At 49.0% G+C, this 18,345-nt stretch overlaps 6 protein-coding genes across 6 annotated transcripts, besides 20 other annotated features; 3 read left to right on the top strand and 3 right to left on the bottom strand.

Annotated features, from left to right (window-relative positions):
- Positions 1 to 299: 299 nt before the first annotated feature.
- Positions 300 to 329: a microsatellite.
- Positions 330 to 978: 649 nt separating this feature from the next.
- On the top strand, positions 979 to 2,601 carry ACLA_068960 (NDT80 / PhoG like DNA-binding family protein; the record flags this gene model as incomplete). The annotated part of the gene is made up of 1 exon (XM_001275293.1): positions 979 to 2,601. The coding sequence occupies one exon, from the start codon at positions 979 to 981 to the stop codon at positions 2,599 to 2,601; it is 1,623 nt and encodes a 540-aa protein (XP_001275294.1).
- Positions 2,602 to 2,891: 290 nt separating this feature from the next.
- Positions 2,892 to 2,912: a microsatellite.
- Positions 2,913 to 3,834: 922 nt separating this feature from the next.
- Positions 3,835 to 3,888: a microsatellite.
- Positions 3,843 to 3,886: a microsatellite.
- A 259-nt stretch (positions 3,889 to 4,147) lies between the features above and the next one.
- Positions 4,148 to 4,171: a microsatellite.
- Positions 4,148 to 4,172: a microsatellite.
- Positions 4,173 to 4,271: 99 nt separating this feature from the next.
- Positions 4,272 to 4,302: a microsatellite.
- Positions 4,273 to 4,309: a microsatellite.
- A 509-nt stretch (positions 4,310 to 4,818) lies between these two features.
- Positions 4,819 to 4,842: a microsatellite.
- A 111-nt stretch (positions 4,843 to 4,953) lies between these two features.
- Positions 4,954 to 5,010: a microsatellite.
- A 10-nt stretch (positions 5,011 to 5,020) lies between these two features.
- Positions 5,021 to 5,049: a microsatellite.
- Positions 5,050 to 5,835: 786 nt separating this feature from the next.
- Positions 5,836 to 5,857: a microsatellite.
- On the top strand, positions 5,840 to 6,152 carry ACLA_068970 (uncharacterized protein; the record flags this gene model as incomplete). The annotated part of the gene is made up of 2 exons (XM_001275294.1): positions 5,840 to 5,908; positions 5,976 to 6,152. The coding sequence occupies 2 exons, from the start codon at positions 5,840 to 5,842 to the stop codon at positions 6,150 to 6,152; spliced, it is 246 nt and encodes an 81-aa protein (XP_001275295.1).
- A 162-nt stretch (positions 6,153 to 6,314) lies between these two features.
- Positions 6,315 to 6,343: a microsatellite.
- A 277-nt stretch (positions 6,344 to 6,620) lies between these two features.
- Positions 6,621 to 7,200, bottom strand: ACLA_068980 (uncharacterized protein; the record flags this gene model as incomplete). The annotated part of the gene is made up of 2 exons (XM_001275295.1): positions 6,621 to 6,813; positions 7,154 to 7,200. 2 exons carry the CDS (start codon positions 7,198 to 7,200, stop codon positions 6,621 to 6,623), a joined length of 240 nt encoding a protein of 79 aa, XP_001275296.1.
- Positions 7,201 to 7,761: 561 nt separating this feature from the next.
- Positions 7,762 to 10,135, bottom strand: faa4 (long-chain fatty acid-CoA ligase FAA1; the record flags this gene model as incomplete). The annotated part of the gene is made up of 5 exons (XM_001275296.1): positions 7,762 to 7,851; positions 7,910 to 9,054; positions 9,121 to 9,516; positions 9,610 to 9,635; positions 9,696 to 10,135. The coding sequence occupies 5 exons, from the start codon at positions 10,133 to 10,135 to the stop codon at positions 7,762 to 7,764; spliced, it is 2,097 nt and encodes a 698-aa protein (XP_001275297.1).
- Positions 9,565 to 9,597: a microsatellite.
- A 251-nt stretch (positions 10,136 to 10,386) lies between the features above and the next one.
- Positions 10,387 to 10,417: a microsatellite.
- Positions 10,418 to 13,421: 3,004 nt separating this feature from the next.
- On the top strand, positions 13,422 to 14,698 carry ACLA_069000 (S-adenosylmethionine-dependent methyltransferase; the record flags this gene model as incomplete). Its single annotated transcript, XM_001275297.1, has 3 exons — positions 13,422 to 13,491; positions 13,617 to 13,778; positions 13,863 to 14,698. 3 exons carry the CDS (start codon positions 13,422 to 13,424, stop codon positions 14,696 to 14,698), a joined length of 1,068 nt encoding a protein of 355 aa, XP_001275298.1.
- Positions 14,349 to 14,375: a microsatellite.
- A 610-nt stretch (positions 14,699 to 15,308) lies between the features above and the next one.
- On the bottom strand, positions 15,309 to 16,735 carry ACLA_069010 (uncharacterized protein; the record flags this gene model as incomplete). Its single annotated transcript, XM_001275298.1, is given in 2 exon segments — positions 15,309 to 16,343; positions 16,355 to 16,735. The coding sequence occupies 2 exon segments, from the start codon at positions 16,733 to 16,735 to the stop codon at positions 15,309 to 15,311; spliced, it is 1,416 nt and encodes a 471-aa protein (XP_001275299.1).
- A 295-nt stretch (positions 16,736 to 17,030) lies between these two features.
- Positions 17,031 to 17,077: a microsatellite.
- Positions 17,047 to 17,076: a microsatellite.
- A 96-nt stretch (positions 17,078 to 17,173) lies between the features above and the next one.
- Positions 17,174 to 17,198: a microsatellite.
- Positions 17,199 to 17,479: 281 nt separating this feature from the next.
- Positions 17,480 to 17,514: a microsatellite.
- Positions 17,515 to 18,345: the final 831 nt, after the last annotated feature.

Consider the following 18,345-nt stretch of genomic DNA (forward strand, 5'->3'; position numbering starts at 1 on the left):
TTTCTGGCTCGGCTGGCTTCTCGATGGATGATGAAGAAAGTCGTCGACGAAGCGGTACAATTGGCCATTCCCTAGTGCAGCCGGTTTCGATACCTGCCACCAACGGCTTGAGATACAGCGCACAGCAGCCTGCCATGCAGGATGTAGCGTAAGTTATCTTTCAATTCAGACTGTCCTTGTGCTCCACTTGCGCCCGCCGTGTCAGCCTAGTACTAGACTAGTCACTCATTCTATGTAGCTCAAATATCCCTGGGTGCTTGCTTCTTTTTCCCTTCTCTGCTGCTGTTGACAACCGTTGCTTTCTTTTTCTTTTTTTTCTTTCTTTTTTTCCCCTTTCCCTGGAGAGTGTATGTTTTTTTCAATACTCCTTTACGCTGGACTGCTACTTGCATGCATCTGGCTGTTGTTCCCTGATGGTTGGGTTATTTGAAGTCCGTCATTCACCATGCTGTCACTGAACCCTTTGGCCAACTTCGTGCCAATTCTTTTTATACACGTTGGGTATTCCAGGATGGGTCGGATATCATTTTGGTTACTTTATTTCCTATTCTCTTTAGGTTGAATGTGGTTCCTGCCCTGCACATCTGAATCTCAAATCAGTTTTGCTGACTCGACCTTCTCCCGTTCAGCTTTGCGACATCACCCACTGCTCTGATGAGCCCCAGTGATTCATGCTCCGGTGTGTTCTATTCCATCATTTCAACGATCTGATTTACCCTTTTGATGGATCATTAGCCTTTTCACATATCTTATGGCTTTGGCTGACACTTGGTGCTTCTCTTCCGTTTCTATAGACCCGTTTTCGTCTGCCTCAGGTTCTCTCTACTCTCACTCAGCAAGCTTGCCGTACGACCGAATGTCGGACTTCAGGTCACACCGCGGACCAGCACTGTAGGTTATTCATCATCTTGACCTTGGCAAAATGGTCAGTGAATGATGGGGAAACTGAACAGGTTCTACAGTCAGCCGCCTCCTGGAATGTCATCCGCTCTTCAACCACAAATTTCTGGGGTTTCCGGAAACTCCGCTCTCTTGGGCCGCAATGAGAGCTATTCCAACCAGTACGCTCTCCAACGGGGCAGCCAGTTTCCATCAATATCGAGTTTGAGCGACACGTTGCGAATCCCTCCATACACCAGTACCCCACGAGCCCTCGACAACACGTTTGATCGCTCCCACAATCTGATGTTTGGACAGGCGGGCAGCTTGTACTTGGATCCTCCACAACGCTTACCACAACCGGTAGCAGATGCACCTTCTTTTCACGAGACGAGTATACTTCTCCCGATTGTCGCAGGCAGCCAAGCGATCAAGCCGGAAATCCATGCCAAAATCCACAAGGGCTTCTTTCAAGTTGATGACAAATGGACATGCTATCGGCGGAATTATTTCTCGGTCTCTTGCTCGTTCTCATTGCACCCGTGGACACTCGCTCCTCTCTATCTCAAGGTCTCCGATCGAGCCACCGAGCGGACCGAGCGCATCCTCAAGTTTTCCATGTGCATCTCTGCAGTGGTGAATGCCAACCACGGGGAGATCCGCGAGTTGGTACAGCATACGCCCAAACGTGACAAACAATCCGAGAGAAAGCCAGGGAAAGTGATTCTACAACCTTGTCAGCCAACCCCGCTGGGTCTCAACCACGCCCACGCTGCAGCCTCCAATAGCAGCCAGCATGCGTTTGCAATGGCCTCTCACTCCGCCGGCTTATCGATGGACTATGGTTCTTCCTACACGGGCGCCGCCCCTCCGCCGTCGCAACCACCGACACAACACACATTCGAGCGCATCCAATTCCAAAAGGCGACTGCCAATAACGGCAAACGGCGGGCGCAGCAGCAGTACTACAATCTGGTCGTCGAACTCTATGCGGAGGTTACGAGCCCCAACGGCGGAAGCGAGACACAGTGGTTGAAGGTTGCCCGAAGGCTATCACATCCCATGGTGGTCCGTGGTCGCTCTCCTGGCCACTACAAAGACGGCCGGCGGGACAGCTCGACGAGCATGGGGCCCGATGGAGGGACCGGTGGCTTTGGGGACGGCGGTGTTCATCCAGGGCTCGGGCCAACAACGAGATCACACATGACGCTGATGTTTGACCCAGCTCAGCGTGGAGGCGCTCATTATGGCCGAACGGATTATCATCACATGACCGAGCAGTCTCCACTAGGTGGGAGTCCGCACATACCGTCTTCCGCGTCGTCTACATTTGATATCGGGATTCTCAATGAGTCCATGGACCCGATGAACACGATTAAAAGCACGACAAGCATGGAGATGTACCCGGACGCCTCGTTTGCTTTGATCGATAGGAAGCCCGAAGGCCTTTTCCGCACACAATTGGCACCATTCGAGTATGATACACTCTCTCGGGGTAGTGAGGAGTCTGGCCACAGCTATCCCGAGTCCTTCGATTCCATGACCTCACTGTTTCCAAGTGAGGCGAGTGAAGCTTCCCACATCCTAAAACATCCTCCTCGATTGACACCCCATTTGCACCATATTCCTAGTTCGAGTGACTATGACCCTCTCCTTTCTTCTCGCTCCAACAATGATGGCTCCTATAGTCGGTTCTCGAATTCGCAGGGTTTATGCGCTTAGCAGCTGGGGGATGGAACTTTTTTTTCTTCTTTTTTCTTGCATCTTCTATTTATATCTACTGTTCTATCATGATAGGAGCTGGGAGCGATTTGTAGCTTTTTTCTCTTTTTTTTTTTTTCTCTTCTCTGCATTATCATTTTTACAACTTCCTTCCCCCCCCCCCCCTTCTACTTGCCTTGTCTATTTTTCTCTCTTTCTCCTCCACTATTTGGTTCATCCAAAAATCAGCATTTTTAGACGAATTTTTTGAGCGGGAAATATCTAGACCGACATCTTTGAGTCGATCTGCGCCCCCCCCCCCCCCCCCCCCCAACAAGCCCAAAATTTTTACCGAGACGAAAAATTGCATGACAAGATAGCGTCTGGCCTTATGATTAATGCGCGTATTTTATCCTCCTTGCTTTCTTTATGATTTTCTTTTTGTGTTCTGGTTTTCTCTAAGTGTGTTTCTTTGGGTATACCCAGGTTGGTTCTCTTCCGACAGGCTGAGAATCCAACAATACTTGGTTGGATCTGAGGGCTCCGGGGCGTGCGTTTGTTTGTTTGGAAAGGCCAATGAGACCGGGGAATGTCTGGGTAGAAGATTTTAACATTCGAGATGGTGGAAAATCCTATGGGGTTAGCTAGGGTTTGTTCGGGTATTGCGATTGCAGTGCTGAGTGCAGGGCAATGGAAGCCGCCGCAAGACAGAGCGACTCAGAAAAGGATCAACAGATCAACAGATCAAACCAATCATATCATATGGAAAACTGAGGCACAGCCCTGCCTTGCCTAAAGAGTCTACCTACTAATCCGCTTCTTTGCCCGAATCCGGACTTGTATCTTGGAGCCACATTGGCTGACACGATTCAGGCGCGTGTAGATGGTTCCTCCTAGAGGACTGACTGTACACCATCCGAACCAAGACACAGCGAACCAGAGCCGATTACAACAAAGGATGAATTGGCTCGCAAACTTTGTGCGATCTTTGGATCCCTGTCAGACTCAGCACCTGGTATTTTCTCCGATACGTTGTCGTGGTGGGATTCACCAGGGCCGTTCCGCTGTCACTTTGGTGCCCCTGTGCTACATCACGAGTCAAGCAGTCGGATTTGGTGGGATTCTTCTGTAACAACTAAACGATTGACAAACTAGATAGGACAGGGTCAGGATGAACTGGGATACGCCTGGGAGTCACCGCCACCCTGAGAGCCCTACTCCAGTGTACTGTGCTCGGTATTAGTGTGGATGGACGCTCTACTCTGCTCTGCCCTGCTTTGCCCTGCTTTGCCCTGCTTTGCCCTGCTCAAGCAGACCCCGACAGTGTCGGTGGCCAGGATCTGGATTCTGGAACCACGACCAAAAAAACAAAGGCCATGCAGAAGAGAGAACGTATTTACTGTAATGAATCTATCTATCTACTGTTTATTGGCATTCAGTACACTTCCTTGGTACTTACTAGTCGTCCTGAGATACTGTAGAGGGTACGGAGTAGAAAGTTCTGTTCTGTACATAAGTGTGTATCTCAAATTCAAAGTTGAAAAATGAGAGGGGAAAAAAAAAAAAAAATAATAATAATAATAATAATAATACGTAGAATCCCCGGATGATCGACGCAACCCAATTTTCTAGTCAAAAGCCAGCATCAGCCAGGCGCTCAAGCCTTGCGAAAATGAGATTGATCTACCCTCCTTTATTTCTTTATTTCTTTATTTCTTTATTTATATATAGATATATATATATTTCTTTTTTTTTTTTCCCCCTTTGTTAGGGCGGGAGAGAAGAGAGAAGAAAAAAATCATTCAATTCAATCAGCCTCGAGAGTTCTCTGATCAATACCTCTACCTCGTAGCTTGTTGGTTGGTTGGATTTGAGAATACATACTTACTACCGATGGAGTAAAAAACTGGGAAACTGGGCACTTCAGCCTCGATGCACAGAACTAGTTAGGACTACCTACTTATTAACTACTACTAGTATGTACCCATATACTACGTTATTGTAACTGCAAGTCCTCAGCAGTCTCCCCAAAATAATCCAAGAAGGAAAGAAACCAAAAAGTCTGAAATTCCAGTCCGCAATCCTTCAATAATTCCCCCACCCCACCCCAAATAACAGCCTTAGGGGCCGATCAGGATCGACGGGGGGCTGTACTGTGTACACTAGCCCGGTGCGCCTATTTCCTGACCTGAGACTGAGAGTAGCGTCTAGACTTTGACAGTGAATAGATAATAGTAGATACATACATACATACATACATACTTGGGTTTATGGGGCTGGCGGTGGCACTTAGCACTTCGCATTTAGCACTTAGCACCGATAGATAGATAGATGGTTTATATTCCCATTCCCCCAACACTCCCACTCTGTACATGATTTGATCTGATCTTGATCTTGGATCTTGGATCTCGATCGGATTTGATCTTATTTCCCACTCTAAGAATCTGAAATCTGGAATCTGGAATCTGGACGGACGGTAGATACTGACTGCATGGGCTAGATACTTGTACACAGGTGCATGAAGCCTGATGAGCTGGGATCATCTTCGCGTTCTCTCCGGGCAGACGCGGTTCCTTCGGGTCTTCGGTGCGTCGAGGCTGGCTGCGTTGGCAGCAGCAGCAGCTTCTGATCCTGACGCTGTATGGAGGGATACCGTTGCGGGTTGAAGATACTGTCTGTAAGCAAGAGTCGGTCCTGAAGTACCTAGTTGGTCCTCGAACTGTTGATGGCCCAGCACAACCAGCTCAGCCACAACATGCATGTTGTACAAGGGGGTAGGCGAGAGATGGATCTTGGTGGATAACTGGGAAGATATACTCAGGTATTTTGTTTAGTACTCAAGGAATTGAATATTTACTGAGACCGTAGGTATGGATGAATGGGGTGGAAATACAGCATGTACTCGTGCCAACCACCAACAGCGCCGATACGGCATGCAGGGCAAATGCAAAGCGATTCAAGTCCGAACGCAACAAAAAAAAAAAACAAAAAAAAAGCTGAGTGGATGATGAGCAGAAGATGAGCGCCAGGATGATGGTGGCGGAGCGCAAACCATCGCATCCAATCAGTCTCGGTACTTACTGGACTCACCTCACTTACAGTATCAGGATATTCAAGGTTGGCGACTACATACCTAGCTACTCCCTAGATGAGAAAGATGGGGTGAGTGAGATCACTGTTGAGTCAACCCATGCACGTGGGGAATGTTGTCTGTCTTCACTTCAGAGACTGCCATCTAACACCAGGGTTTAAGAGGATGATGATGATGATGATGATGCCTATGCCTATAACGATGAGGCAAATCTCGTCCACCATCCCGTGTCCCATCGTGTGGGGGGCCGTGATGCAGCTGCTGCCCCATGACCTCAGCTCGAGCACGTTCTGCATCTGTATAGTGTACACATCGTACATTGTACCGGATGACAGATGGAGGATCCCATATCTGGCCGGACCTTTGCCAAATGATCAATGCTCATATTCGGATCTCGCACTGCTGGGCTTTTGACTCCAACTGCTCCAACCGGTCATCGTTCGTCATCGTCAAGTCTAGTGCACAGGCCCCCAAGAGCTGAGAGCAGGGTAAGTAGGGTAAGTATCCCTCCATTCGAAAAGTGTCATTGGCGACGTGACAAACGCGATACCCAAAACCTATACATGCCTTCGTGGTCAGTCCTCATGACTCAATACAGAGCACAGCGCATCAACCTCCGAGAAAAACTCACCCTCATCTCGCATCCATCTCCATCTCCATCTCCATCTCCATCATATCAGCAGTCAGCACCCAGCAGCAGCCAGCACCCCTCCTCCTCAGATCCCCGCATCCCACCCTTGTTGTCGTAGTCCCGTCACACAAAACGGCTTCCGAATGCTGTGCTGCCCCCAGACCCTTGCTTACCTCCCCCCCCCCCCCCCCAACCCAAGCTGCCAAAACGCTCACCCCAACATGTGAAAGTGGCACAGACAGAAATAAACCCCGACTATCCCACCACCGAAAAAAACAAAAAAAAAAAGTTTAAAAGAAAACTACAAGCGGAGCAAGTTCAATTCCCCCCCTTCTCAACCCGCGACACCCGCACCGCCAATTTCCGCTCCAGCTCCTGTTGTTCCTCGGCCGTGGGAACCATGCCCATTGCGCCTTCGACCTGCGGCGAGAACCAGAGTCCGACGGAGGCCCAGGTCATGACGCCGAGGCCGAAGAGGGCGCGTGTCTTGGGGGAGAGAGAGCGGTAGGAGCTGTGGGGGGGGGGGGTCGGGTTTGTGGTTAGTAAAGTCTCTTTTTTTTGGGGGGGGGGGGGGAGGAAAGGGGAATTTGGGGAGACGGACCTCCAGAAACTCATTCTGTTTGCTGAGATGGTTTTGGCGAAGGGATAATGGAGGAGATAAACTCGTAGTGGTTACTCACTACGGAGTAGTACGACGGAGAGTAACTTAAGTCTTACTCTTATCAGGTCATGGATAGCTGTCAAAAGATCGCTTGGCGCTGTCGTTACTCTTTCTGGACTAGGATAACCGGAGACGTTTGAAGCCTGAGTTCTCAGGCATTTATTGCGATTTACATCTCTCATCTACGCACCAACCCGGTTCTTCTTCAATCTTGGTACGATGACCCAGGGAAGCCATGACTGTTGGTTAGTATAGCTGCGGCGAGAAGCCTTCACTTGGCAAGATTCTTTCAGGTGAGGACCACTGCATCCCAGCTCGATTTTCTTACCAAGGGAAATGGCAAAGTCATATGGCGCCTACCCAGTGGTAGGTCTGAGAGAAAAGTGAACCAGATGAAACTTGGGGAGTAAGGCATATAGCGTGAAAACCAAAGCTCGTCAGGTTGCACATAGATAGGTTGACCAGGCTCAGATGGACTGAACACTGATCACGGATCTGGCCCCGGTCGATCAAATATGATACTTAAAATCCGAGCAAGATATGCGCCAACCAGCTCATAGTTGATTGACCTGCACGCAAAGTTGAGGAATAATCGCAAGTCACATTGCTGTCCAACGAGCTGGGAATTATAAAACAGAAATACAGCATCCGAAACGACGAAGAAAAATAAATGGCTGCGACTGCGAGAGCAAGGAAACAAATCGAGCGTGCACTGCGCACAGAGCATTATAGTAAACAGGAACGAATTTATACAAGTAGGAAAACACTTCACACGAACAGTCATAAATCGTTCACATCCTACTTCTTGCCGTACGCACGGTCAATGTCGGCCCGGAAGTGGGTGACAATCTTCTTGCGCTGCAACTTCTGAGCCGCAGTCATATAACCCTGGAGAAACGTTAGGTTCGAGAATGTCATCATGAAATGGATCGGCATAGAGACTTACATTTTGAGGCGTCCATTCCTCGTCAGACAACACAACGCCACCGATGATCTCGATACCCTTGAGACCACCAGCTTTGCCAGCGCTCTGGAGCTGCTTGAGGACGATCGACTTCAGCTTTTCGTTGTGAACAAGCGCTTCGATAGTATCGCCTTCAATACCATTCTCTTTCGCGATCTTCTTCAGAGCGGCTTCCACCGGCACGATAATGGCGACGGGCTTGTCTTGATCTTCCGCCGCATAGACGCAGATGTTGCCAACCACGGGCGACGAGCGGTATACCGATTCGAGCTTCTCCAAAGCAATATATTCACCGTTGAGAGTCTTCACTAGGTTCTTCTTGCGGTCGATGATCTTCAGGTGGCCGTACTTGTCGAACTCACCGATGTCGCCGGTCATGAACCAGCCATCCTCGGTGAACGCAGCCTTGGTCTCTTCCTCGTTATCCCAGTAGGAGGTGGCAACGCTACCACCCCGGATGAAAATCTCACCCTGCGGGGGGTTGCTCTTGGTGAAGTACCCAGCCTCGGGGAAATCGACGAGCTTGATTTCAATCGATCCAGGAATATCACCCAGAGCTTCTGGGTTCCAGGCCATGGGATCGTTGAGAGCACCCATGGCGGAGGTTTCAGTCAAGCCATAGCCACTAATCATAGGGCAAATGGCCATCGACAAAAATTTCTGGGTGTCCTTGGAGATCGGACCACCGCCATTCATCATGATTCGCAGCCGGCCGCCGGTAGCCTCCTTCAGCTTGCGGAAGACAATGGCATCCAGGATCGAAGCACCCATTTCGGATCCAGGGAAGCCATTCGTCATCAAAAAGCTCTTTGCGGACATAGCTCCCCAGAACATGCCCCTGGCGAGGAAGTTGGCTTTGTTCAAATTGTTCAGCACGCCCTTCTTTACCGATTCCCAGACAGCCGGTACACCAACAAGGATGGTAGGCTTGAATTCGCGAATATCGCCCTTGCAGTTCCGCATCGAAGCGTCGGACAGGGTACGGGGGTTGCCATAACCCATGGTGCCACCCCAGAACAGGCAAATGTTCTCGAACATGAACTCCAAGATGTGGGCTTGAGGGAGATAGGTAAGCAAGGCATCCGAGGGGCCGATGTAGGGTCCAACGATCGCTTGAACACCGGCAGCTATTCAAAAAGATTAGGAATCAGTATCACTCAAGGGCATAATCCATGTGGATTTGGTGGACTCACTGGCGGCAATAACATTCGCCTGGGTCAGGGGAACACCCTTTGGTGGACCTGTAGAACCGGAGGTGTACATGATACAACAAAGGTCTTCCGGGGATGGCGGAACAGGGTCCACAGGGTGCTCTTCTCCGAGCTTGCGCAGCTCCTCAATACTGATGATGTTCAAATAGTCGAAATCGGCCTTGAGCTTGTCCAAATCCTCCTGCTTCACCTCCTGATCGGTGTTGTAGATAACGTGCTTAATAGACTTCACGTCAGCAAGGACATGCGTGAGGGAGGGGATCAGGCCCGGGTCAAGGAAGATGGCGCTGCTGGAAGTTTGGACCAGCGAATGCTTCAGTCCCTCTTCTCCCAGGGTATCATATGCGGTGACGATCGTCATCGACCGAGAGGCGGCACCTGTTCAGACACGAGTTGATGAGCAAACCCGATACGAAGAAAGACGCGAAAAATAAAAAAAAATAAAAAAAAAAAGAGAAAGTGCTAACGAACCGTGTGACATTGCCAGCCAATGTGCACTTGATAGAGATTCAAATCAGCACCTGAGAACAAGAAAAGCGTATCCCGAGCAGACTTACCTCGTCGCGCCGTAAAGATGAATCTTGTTGCTCTTATCCAACCCCAGCTTGTTCAGACCGCAACCCAGCTGCAGCGCAAGACGCTCATATTCGATAAAGCTCAAGTAGGTATAGCCGCTCATCTCGAAGTACGTCCACTGCTTATCGACCTCCTGCTCCACACCGTCGACGATCCTCTTGATCTTCTTGTTCTCCACGTGGGTCTTGATCAGGCGACGGGTACCGACTGCTTTCGCGTTGCCGAACATGCGCGCGCCCCGTCTGAGGATGTCATAGGTTGTCGCGACATCCTCCGCGGGCCGCAGGAGGAGACCATCTTTGGCCACGGGCAGACGTCGGGGAATGCTCTCGCCCTCAACAGGCTCGTAGTTGGGGGCCTCCACGGAAAAGGGAGGCTTCTTGGACATCCGAGGATGGAGCTGAATGTCTTTCTTCGACATTTTGAAATGCGATCACGGAGACTCGAGGAGCTGAATGACGATCAAATCCGGTTGGTTGTCAATGAGTCAAAAACGCCTATTTCAGACGATACAAGCTGCTATTAGCTATTCCCGTCCGCGGTATTTTGAAACTCGGGCCGAGAAACAATCAGGGGAGAAATGGAGGATGATCAGAATGAAGGCCAGGAAGCTTCCAAGACTTACGGAATTGTAGGATCACAAAGTACCAGCAACAGGAAGCGGGGGCGCGTGGAAGACGAGGAGAAGGAGGAGGAGGAGGAGAAAATTAAACAATCAAGCCAAAGCAGAAGAGGGGGGAAATTTAGAGACTAAGAACAATAAGAGAGAAGTGAGAGGGGACGGGGTGGCTGAGACTGTTGAAGCTGTGTACAGAGTAGGTTCAGCAAGATTGTTGCGGATGAAGTCAGTTTGGATTCCCTTAGGACTAAGTTAGTCGAGCTAGGACTAGTGAGTATTTGTGGCTGGGCTTTAGGGACAGAGCGGCCCAAGCTCACTATGATGATTGCATCCTGCGTTGGTGATGACGCTTCAGCAACAAATAGGGGTATTTTACAGTCATGTACTCTGTAGGTACCTACAGTTCTACACAGTATGTCAAAAGTTTCTGTACGGCTGCCCTCATCAAAAATATATATTTTCGGGGTTCAACAAAAGCCTAGGTTCGGATTCAGGACAGGAACCTGTTCCCATTTAACAAAATATGCGCCCAGGTCGGCATTCCCTACAGCCCGGTGAACTTGTCACCTTAAAAAAGAAAACGGTAAATCCCAAAGTGCTTTGCTCGCAAAAGGAATCTGTCGCAAAAATGGTGTGTAGAGGGATTTGGAACTTGCATATCCACGTTTGGTGGAGTTGGTACCGTGCGATTTACCAAGTTGCTAATTTACTATCGTCTCTATCATCCGCGAGGGCGGATAAGTCCTCTTGATGTCGAATCAACATTTCGAACGATCAAGCAACTGTGTGACAAGCCTGATAGTCTCAAAGGGTGGGAGAGTTAGTTCCATTCCCTACCCCAATTCATTCAAATTAGGATTATGTGTATACTGTCGATCAAGATGTAGGTGCTTTTATAATCTTGCTATGGAAGGAGCTCAACGGGTCATTGAGGCCTATGGCAATACACACCAATCTCTTGAGGATCTGTGAGTCTTCTACACTGGCTATCAAAGGGTCCCTCGAACAGTCTAACTGCATGTTTCATGATAATATTTGCGGACGCAACCTCACCCTGAATAAGTCGCTAGTTCTTGGGATGCTTGATATAGATTATGGCATCCCCACCTCCTTGAATGAGCTGCAAGAGCGATTGTTTATCAATTTCGTCTTTGTATGGTGCTTTTATATCAATGACCCTTTAACATGGGGATACAGCTCTCCCGTCTTCAAGGTGCTATGCACAGCTTTCCTCCACCTGGCAGCCTGGAATTTTGAACTGTCTTCTGATTGCAATGTTGAGCTTCTGACCTCCTTTGCGTTGATACCTTCTTGAAACTACCCTGAGACAGACATATATTGGTTTCATGGTTTCCTGATTGTTTTAGAAGAAGATGTTGAATCTGAGACCATGATGAAAAAGACCCTCAAGAAAACCAAATCATGTATTAAAGACTCCCCTGAGCATATGACAGTTGCTTGAATTTCACCTCACCGCACTGTATCACCTTTATGGAGCTTTTTCATGACGTTGTCTTAGCTTCCAAAAGTATGGCACTGCTCACCGACTACTCAGCAGCCTAAAGCTCACCTTGCTTCCGCGCTCTGTCCTGGGTCCTAACCTCATACCGTTGGGAAAAGTCTCTGGCCCATAGGGAAAGGTGGAAGCTCAATATACCACCCGAGTTCCTTCAGAAGATTCTCAATGAATTGGAATCACAAGATGCGATGGCATTTGCGCAGGCTTCCTTTCCCGCTGAGCAGTGTTACTACGCCTCGGTGCCCCAGTTCAGGAATCTCATCATACTAAGCTTTGAATCATCTATACCATGCTGTGGTAAGCGTGGTGGGTTAGAAGAACATGGCGTTTGTTGTTCCAAGTGCTATTCATGAAGGTTCTCTAAGTTGGCTGTATATACATACATAGCCCGCCGAATTATCCACCAAACACTGCTTCAAAGCAAAGAAATTCAAAATGATTTCCTTGGAACCTTAACACTTACTCAGTAAGTCTCCTGCTGAACCTTGCCGGACTTTTGAGGGAAGGTAACATGGTTTAGTGGTGGTAGTGGTACCAACATGAGTCTATAGATGGAAATGTCTTGTGGGGTAATAATAGATTTTAAATACTAAGTACTATATAATCCCATAATTTGTACCTGGTCAAGAAGATCCATATTCCATAGTTCATGCTTCCATATAGTCTCTAGTAAAGTCCTTTCATCTCTCTGCCACTCTTTAACTATCTAGACACCGAGGCTGCCTTTGTCTTTGGACATCTCTCATGATTTACATAGTCACAGTGACAGGAACATAGGTAGGTGGAAAGTTACACTGATCCAGTGGTAATTTCTTACCGGGAGGCCTCTGGTCAAGAACTCAAAAACACTAGAGTGACAACGGAGGAGGACTGTCATTTGTTGGGACTTGGGACTCCCGCCCAACACCGCGACCACTGCCACCACTGGCAATCGGTGACTCGAGAAGGATCAAATTCTAAACGATCCTCGTGCCGGATTAGCACGCTGGGCAGTCTTGGATCGATCTTGACTTGTCGTTGATTCGTCACCTGTCCAGATCCCAAGTGATTGAATCCAACCGAGGTCTCTGCGATTTGTTCTCTGTGACTGTCATTCTGCATTTCTGTGGGTTCGTGTCTCGTGACTTGGAGCCTACCTACAACTTAACTTTACAAAGCAACCTACCTAAGGACCTAGGTAGGATAGATAGATACCCCAGACCAAAAATTTTCATTATGTTTAATGCATTCGACCAATCAATAATAATGGCTTTGTTGTAGACCTTTCAGATATCCTCAAGGCGCAGTACTGTGTACAATCTCCATCAGTTCAGTTCAAAGAGTCGCTTGACTTCACATGTGATATCTCTCCATACCAGAGTTCTAAGACAAAATTCATTTCAATCTACAGGGTAGTTATGGCGCTGTGCCGTTTATCCTAGACAAAGCAGCAGCTAATTGACCTAGGTGCCTCACTAGTGAACAGCCTCGGAGCTCGCTTCAACGACCAGCGACAAGGGGAAAAAAAATTATACGTTAGACTGATCCATAACAATTGTGCATAGCTATCGATTGGGACTGGAGCATAATATGGATCAAACAGCGGATCTAGAGGTTTTTCTGTCGTCTATCGGAGAAGAGGTAGAAGATGCTGACGAGGGTATGTATGTCCTGTTACCTTACCTGTAGATAGGTAGTCTCTTGTAGCCCACCCACAACCCATAGAGAGGAATCAAATATCCTCCCTCGCTAGAGTCCAAAAGTTAATCGTCATTACCTCGCTAGAATCCTTCCTCCTCTTCTCGCGAGACATCCCCTCCGCAAACCTGGGCTTCGTGGACTCGCGCGCAACCTCCGTCGAGATCACCATCCACGACCAAGACTACACCATCAATCAATCCCCGACTCTTCTCTCCTCGTCTCGAGCCGGAGGCACAACAGGCGCAGGTAATCAATCACCTCTCTCTTCTTTCCCTCCTCCCCCATTCCCCCAAACAAAAAACGCCCAAGCTAATCAACAAACCAACCTAGTCCTCTGGAAAATCACCCCTCTCTTCGCAGAATGGATCTCCGCGTCGCACTCCAACCCACTATGGAAACACGCCCTGCTCTCCCCCGCCTCTACAGCTGTTGAACTGGGCTGCGGCATCTCAGGCCTCATCGCCCTCACCCTCGGCCCCCGAATCCGCCACTACGTCGCCACAGACCAGGAGTACGTCCACAGACTCCTGCGCGAGAACCTCGCCGCAAACGCCGCAGTCGCGGTAGCAGGCATAGGCACAGGACCCTCCAACAAACCCAAGACGAAGACAAAGCGGCGCGCCACCGCCGCCGCGGCGCCATCCAAATCCAAATCCGCAAAGGAAAAAGGGAAGCAGCAGGGGCGCGAAACCCCCGGCCCGGAGAACGTCACCTTCGCCGCGCTGGACTGGGAACTCGACGTGCCTGCGTCCTTGAAGGAGAGTATCGGGCTGGCAAGCGGTACGGGCGAAGGTGACAACAACCGCGCGGGGGTAAAGGAAGAGGAAGAGGAGGAGGAGGAGGTGGTGGTGGACCGGGGCTTCGACGTCGTCCTGTCCTGCGACTGCATCTACAACGAAGCGCTGGTGGCGCCGTTTGTGCGCACGTGTGCGGAGTTCTGTCGTCTGCGGCCTGTTTACGGGGCGGATGGGCGGGCGTCGGCGCGGCCGCCGACGGTCTGCGTCATTGCGCAGCAGCAGCGGTCGCCGGATGTGTTTGAGGCGTGGTTGCGGGAGACAATGCGTGTGTTTCGGGTGTGGAGGCTGGGGGATGAGGTGTTGGGGGAGGGGTTGAAGGCGGGGACGGGGTATGTGGTGCATCTCTTGTTGTTGAAGGATGGTGTGTAGATGCCGGGGGTTTTGGAGGGTTAGATGTGAGGGATCTCGAGGAGTTACTCTACCGGATGCTTTTTGACTTTGCATGATGGGAACGGGGCCTTATGCGTGTCTATATGTATCTATGCGTGGTCATGCTGGATGATGAGTATGGGAAGGTGTTATGCCAGAGATCTTCCATGGAATATCTATGGTACACATGCTAAGCATATATGTGATGTGTGAGAGTGCAGATCCGCCATCAGAAATACCGAGTGTTGCCGAGTCAGATGGCCGAGCACTATCACCAAGAAGTACAATGGCTGCAGCAGAAATTTGAAGAGTCCAATCCATAGAAGCAACCAAAATGATCAAGCCACGTGCAAACCATGCCATTCAAGCGAGATGACCAGAGATACGGAGACAATGATAGCAGAAACTGAATCGGCTGCTGTTCGAGTACCAGCCGGCCAAGTCAATTTTGAAAAAAAAAAAAAAAGGCATTACTATTAGAAACATACGAATTGCCACCCATGAATGCACAAGAGGGTATTGACGCAAAAGATGCATGATAGGAACAGAAAAGGTCAAGTTTGGATTATGCGAGGTGGCCGTGACCAGTATCAACGTGATGGTATTCTCACTACGCCTCGGCAGTTTCCTTGAAATCCATCCGCTCCATTTTGAAATCGCGCGGTGCAGGAATCTCAGCTCGTTCCGGACTCGATCCGCGACGCTGACCAGACGCACGCAATGCCGACTCGGCGCTCTCAGGAGCACCCCGTTTCAAGCTCACTCGGGGTTCTGCAGTAGGATCCCGATCAATGATCGAAGAAATCGTTTGTTTCGCGGAGCCGTTCATTCTCGGAACAGTGGTCATCTCTTCCGGTGTGGGTAGGGACGCCGCGGGCGCCGGTAGAGGTCGCTCTGTCGGTTCACACTTCACTGGGTATAGGTTCTCTCGGCCTTCGTCGTCCGACGTCGATGAATACTCCATGTCATTGGCAGACTCCATCCGACTTTCCTCGGTGGATGCACGATTCACAGTCAAAACAGGTGGGAGGGGGGCGTTGGGGTCAAACACCACGCCACAGACCTCCAGTGCCCTCGACTGGCTTCCCAAGCTACGATCCTTGTGCTTCTTCGTTAGATGGCACATAAATCCGTGGAGAGTCACAAAATCAGCTTTGCCGCAGCCATGCACCGGACATGTCAGATACACCAAGCTACCATCGGAGGGTCGTTTCCATAACGCACGTCCGGACGGGTCATGGGCAGCGGGCCGTCCATGGCGCTCCCCCCACGCCTCTACGTTCTTGATTGTGTATTTCTGTTTCCGTCTGATGGAATTGGCCGTCGAATGGTCATGCTGGATATGCTGAGGTTGGGGATGGGAGGGTGGAGGCGCTTGCACCGCGGGTTGGGGTGGTGGTTGTTGAATAGGTCGAGGTTCGGGTGGGCTTTGTTGTTTGAAGAATGCAAGGGTCGTGGCTGCATTTGTTTCTGATAATCGACGTGGGGGTGTAGGACGAAGGGGTGGCGAGTCAATTGTTGCGTTATACCCGAGTCCCATGGATTCTCTCTTTAGACGTTTTCTTTGCCTACGGAGTTCCTGGACGGGGAAGTAAGCGGCCATAATTAAGGGGAGGGAAAGAGTCCAACGCTCGAATGCAGATGGCTGTGCCATACCTCTTCTTCCGCTTCAGCATGTTCCGTCATTCTACGAAATTCCTCATCCTCTCGTTTTCGAATAGCTAGCAATTGGCTCCGGGCTGCCATACGAGCAGCCTCTTCTTGCTCTAATTGCCGTAAACGAGCCTCGATGTGGTCTATGGATGGAGGATGGGCGGGTGGGTTAGGCGGACCCGGTTCCTGCATTTGTGGAGGAGGAGGGAAAGGGCGATAGTAGTGATGGTGCATGGCATGCTCTGGCGGAACTGGTTGATTCGGGTTCATGGCGATTGGATGGAATCGCGGTAAGCTCATGTTGACTGCATGTCCCGGCACTGGGCCGTTCATACCATGCTCGTGAACCGGCGGTGGCACAAGAGGTGGTGCAGCCGCCGTCATGGTGGTGAAGGTAATCAACAGGAGGGCTGATCGAGGTCTAGTTGTCTTCTGTTTCTGTTTTGCTTCTGTACCAGAGACGCAGGATGTGGTGATGGTCTGATTGTTGTTGATCAAGTTGTGAAGGTGAGGATGAGGTTTTCCAAGAGGTGATGTAGATCAAGAAAAACAGCGGACTAAATCAGGATGAAAGACGATTATCAATTAGATGAGATGTATAAAAGATCTTGAGCAAGCAAAGCAGGATATGAGAGACGGAGGGGGGCTTTAGGGGGGGGGGAATGCCATGAAAAATAACAGAGAACGATAGAAAAAGAGAGAGAGAGAGAGAGAGAGAGAGAGAGACGATTGAGATTGGAGGGAAATAATAACAAGGGAACCAAATTATTCGAGAGAAACCAAGATAGTCGACTTACATTGGCAGAGTGGATTTGGCAGCAGAAAAAAAAAAAAAAAAAAAAAAAAAAGAGAGAGGGAAAGAAAAACAGAGAGACAGAGAGATACCTGAGCCCAGGATGTCCAGTCGGTCCAGTAGTAGATAGATAGTCAAGAGTCACAGCAGAAAAGAAGAAAAACAAACTGCTAGCGTGGCTGTTTTAGCTGCACCTTGCCCGTTTTTCCCTTTCTTTTCTCTTCTGTTTTCGATGGATTGGACTATGGATTGGTTTATGGAGTCAGTATCTAGTTTTTAGCTTATGGGAAATTTCCCGTGGAGTCTCCAGCTGTCGTGGAATTTATGGTACAGCCAGTAGTAGTAGTAGTAGTAGGAGTAATAGATAGTATAGCTATTGTTATTATTATTTGACATCCAGTGCAGTTATAAACGTGAAGATATGTCCTGTATATACCTAACGGTTGAAGCAAGGGATTTTTGAAGATTGGATGGATTCACTGTAGGTACTTCAATATTGAGTTGAGAGACCTTGAATGCCAATGTATAGTCAGCTGTAAATAAATAACTAACTACTCCAAACAAAGTAGATAGATGCAGAGGTCTAGATGAAGAAAAAATAATACCCCAGCAATATCGGCAGGGATCAAAGAGAAAAAAGAGAGAGAAAAAAAATGAGGCGAGGATTCAATAGAGTAAGAATTAACTAAGCCCCAGTTGATTGGGACAGCTCTGGCCAGCTACCAGTTGGCTAAGAAATTAGTAGAGTTCAAAAGGTAAAACTAGTTTGACTTGAATGATTCTTCTTGTGTGATTAATTAGACTAAGATGATTATGACTATTAGGATTATTATTATTAGTGGTATTCTTCGGGATTGCAAACAAACAAGCCCATGGATCAAAGACTAAACTTGCAAGTTGCAACAGGCTAATAGCAGCTCTAGTCCCCATTCCACAATAAAACTACTATCTATCTTAGTGATCAGGAATCACATAATAATGTGAATGAGAGTAAAATCAGGATGAGGTTAAGAGAGAAAGGACCGCCAATCAATGAAATCAACACACAGTAACTCGATCAGGATCTCTTGGGGCGGCATACTTGGCAGCATCATCCTACTTGAGATTGGAGATCTGTACCTAATCTATGGATAATAATACGGGACACTACTGTGTATATTGAATGCAATCTCAAGGGATGTTGCCCCAATTGAATCACCTG

This window comes from Aspergillus clavatus, genomic scaffold (assembly GCF_000002715.2).
Source record: "Aspergillus clavatus NRRL 1 1099423829791 genomic scaffold, whole genome shotgun sequence".
In the NCBI taxonomy this organism is placed as follows: Eukaryota; Fungi; Ascomycota; class Eurotiomycetes; order Eurotiales; family Aspergillaceae; genus Aspergillus; species Aspergillus clavatus.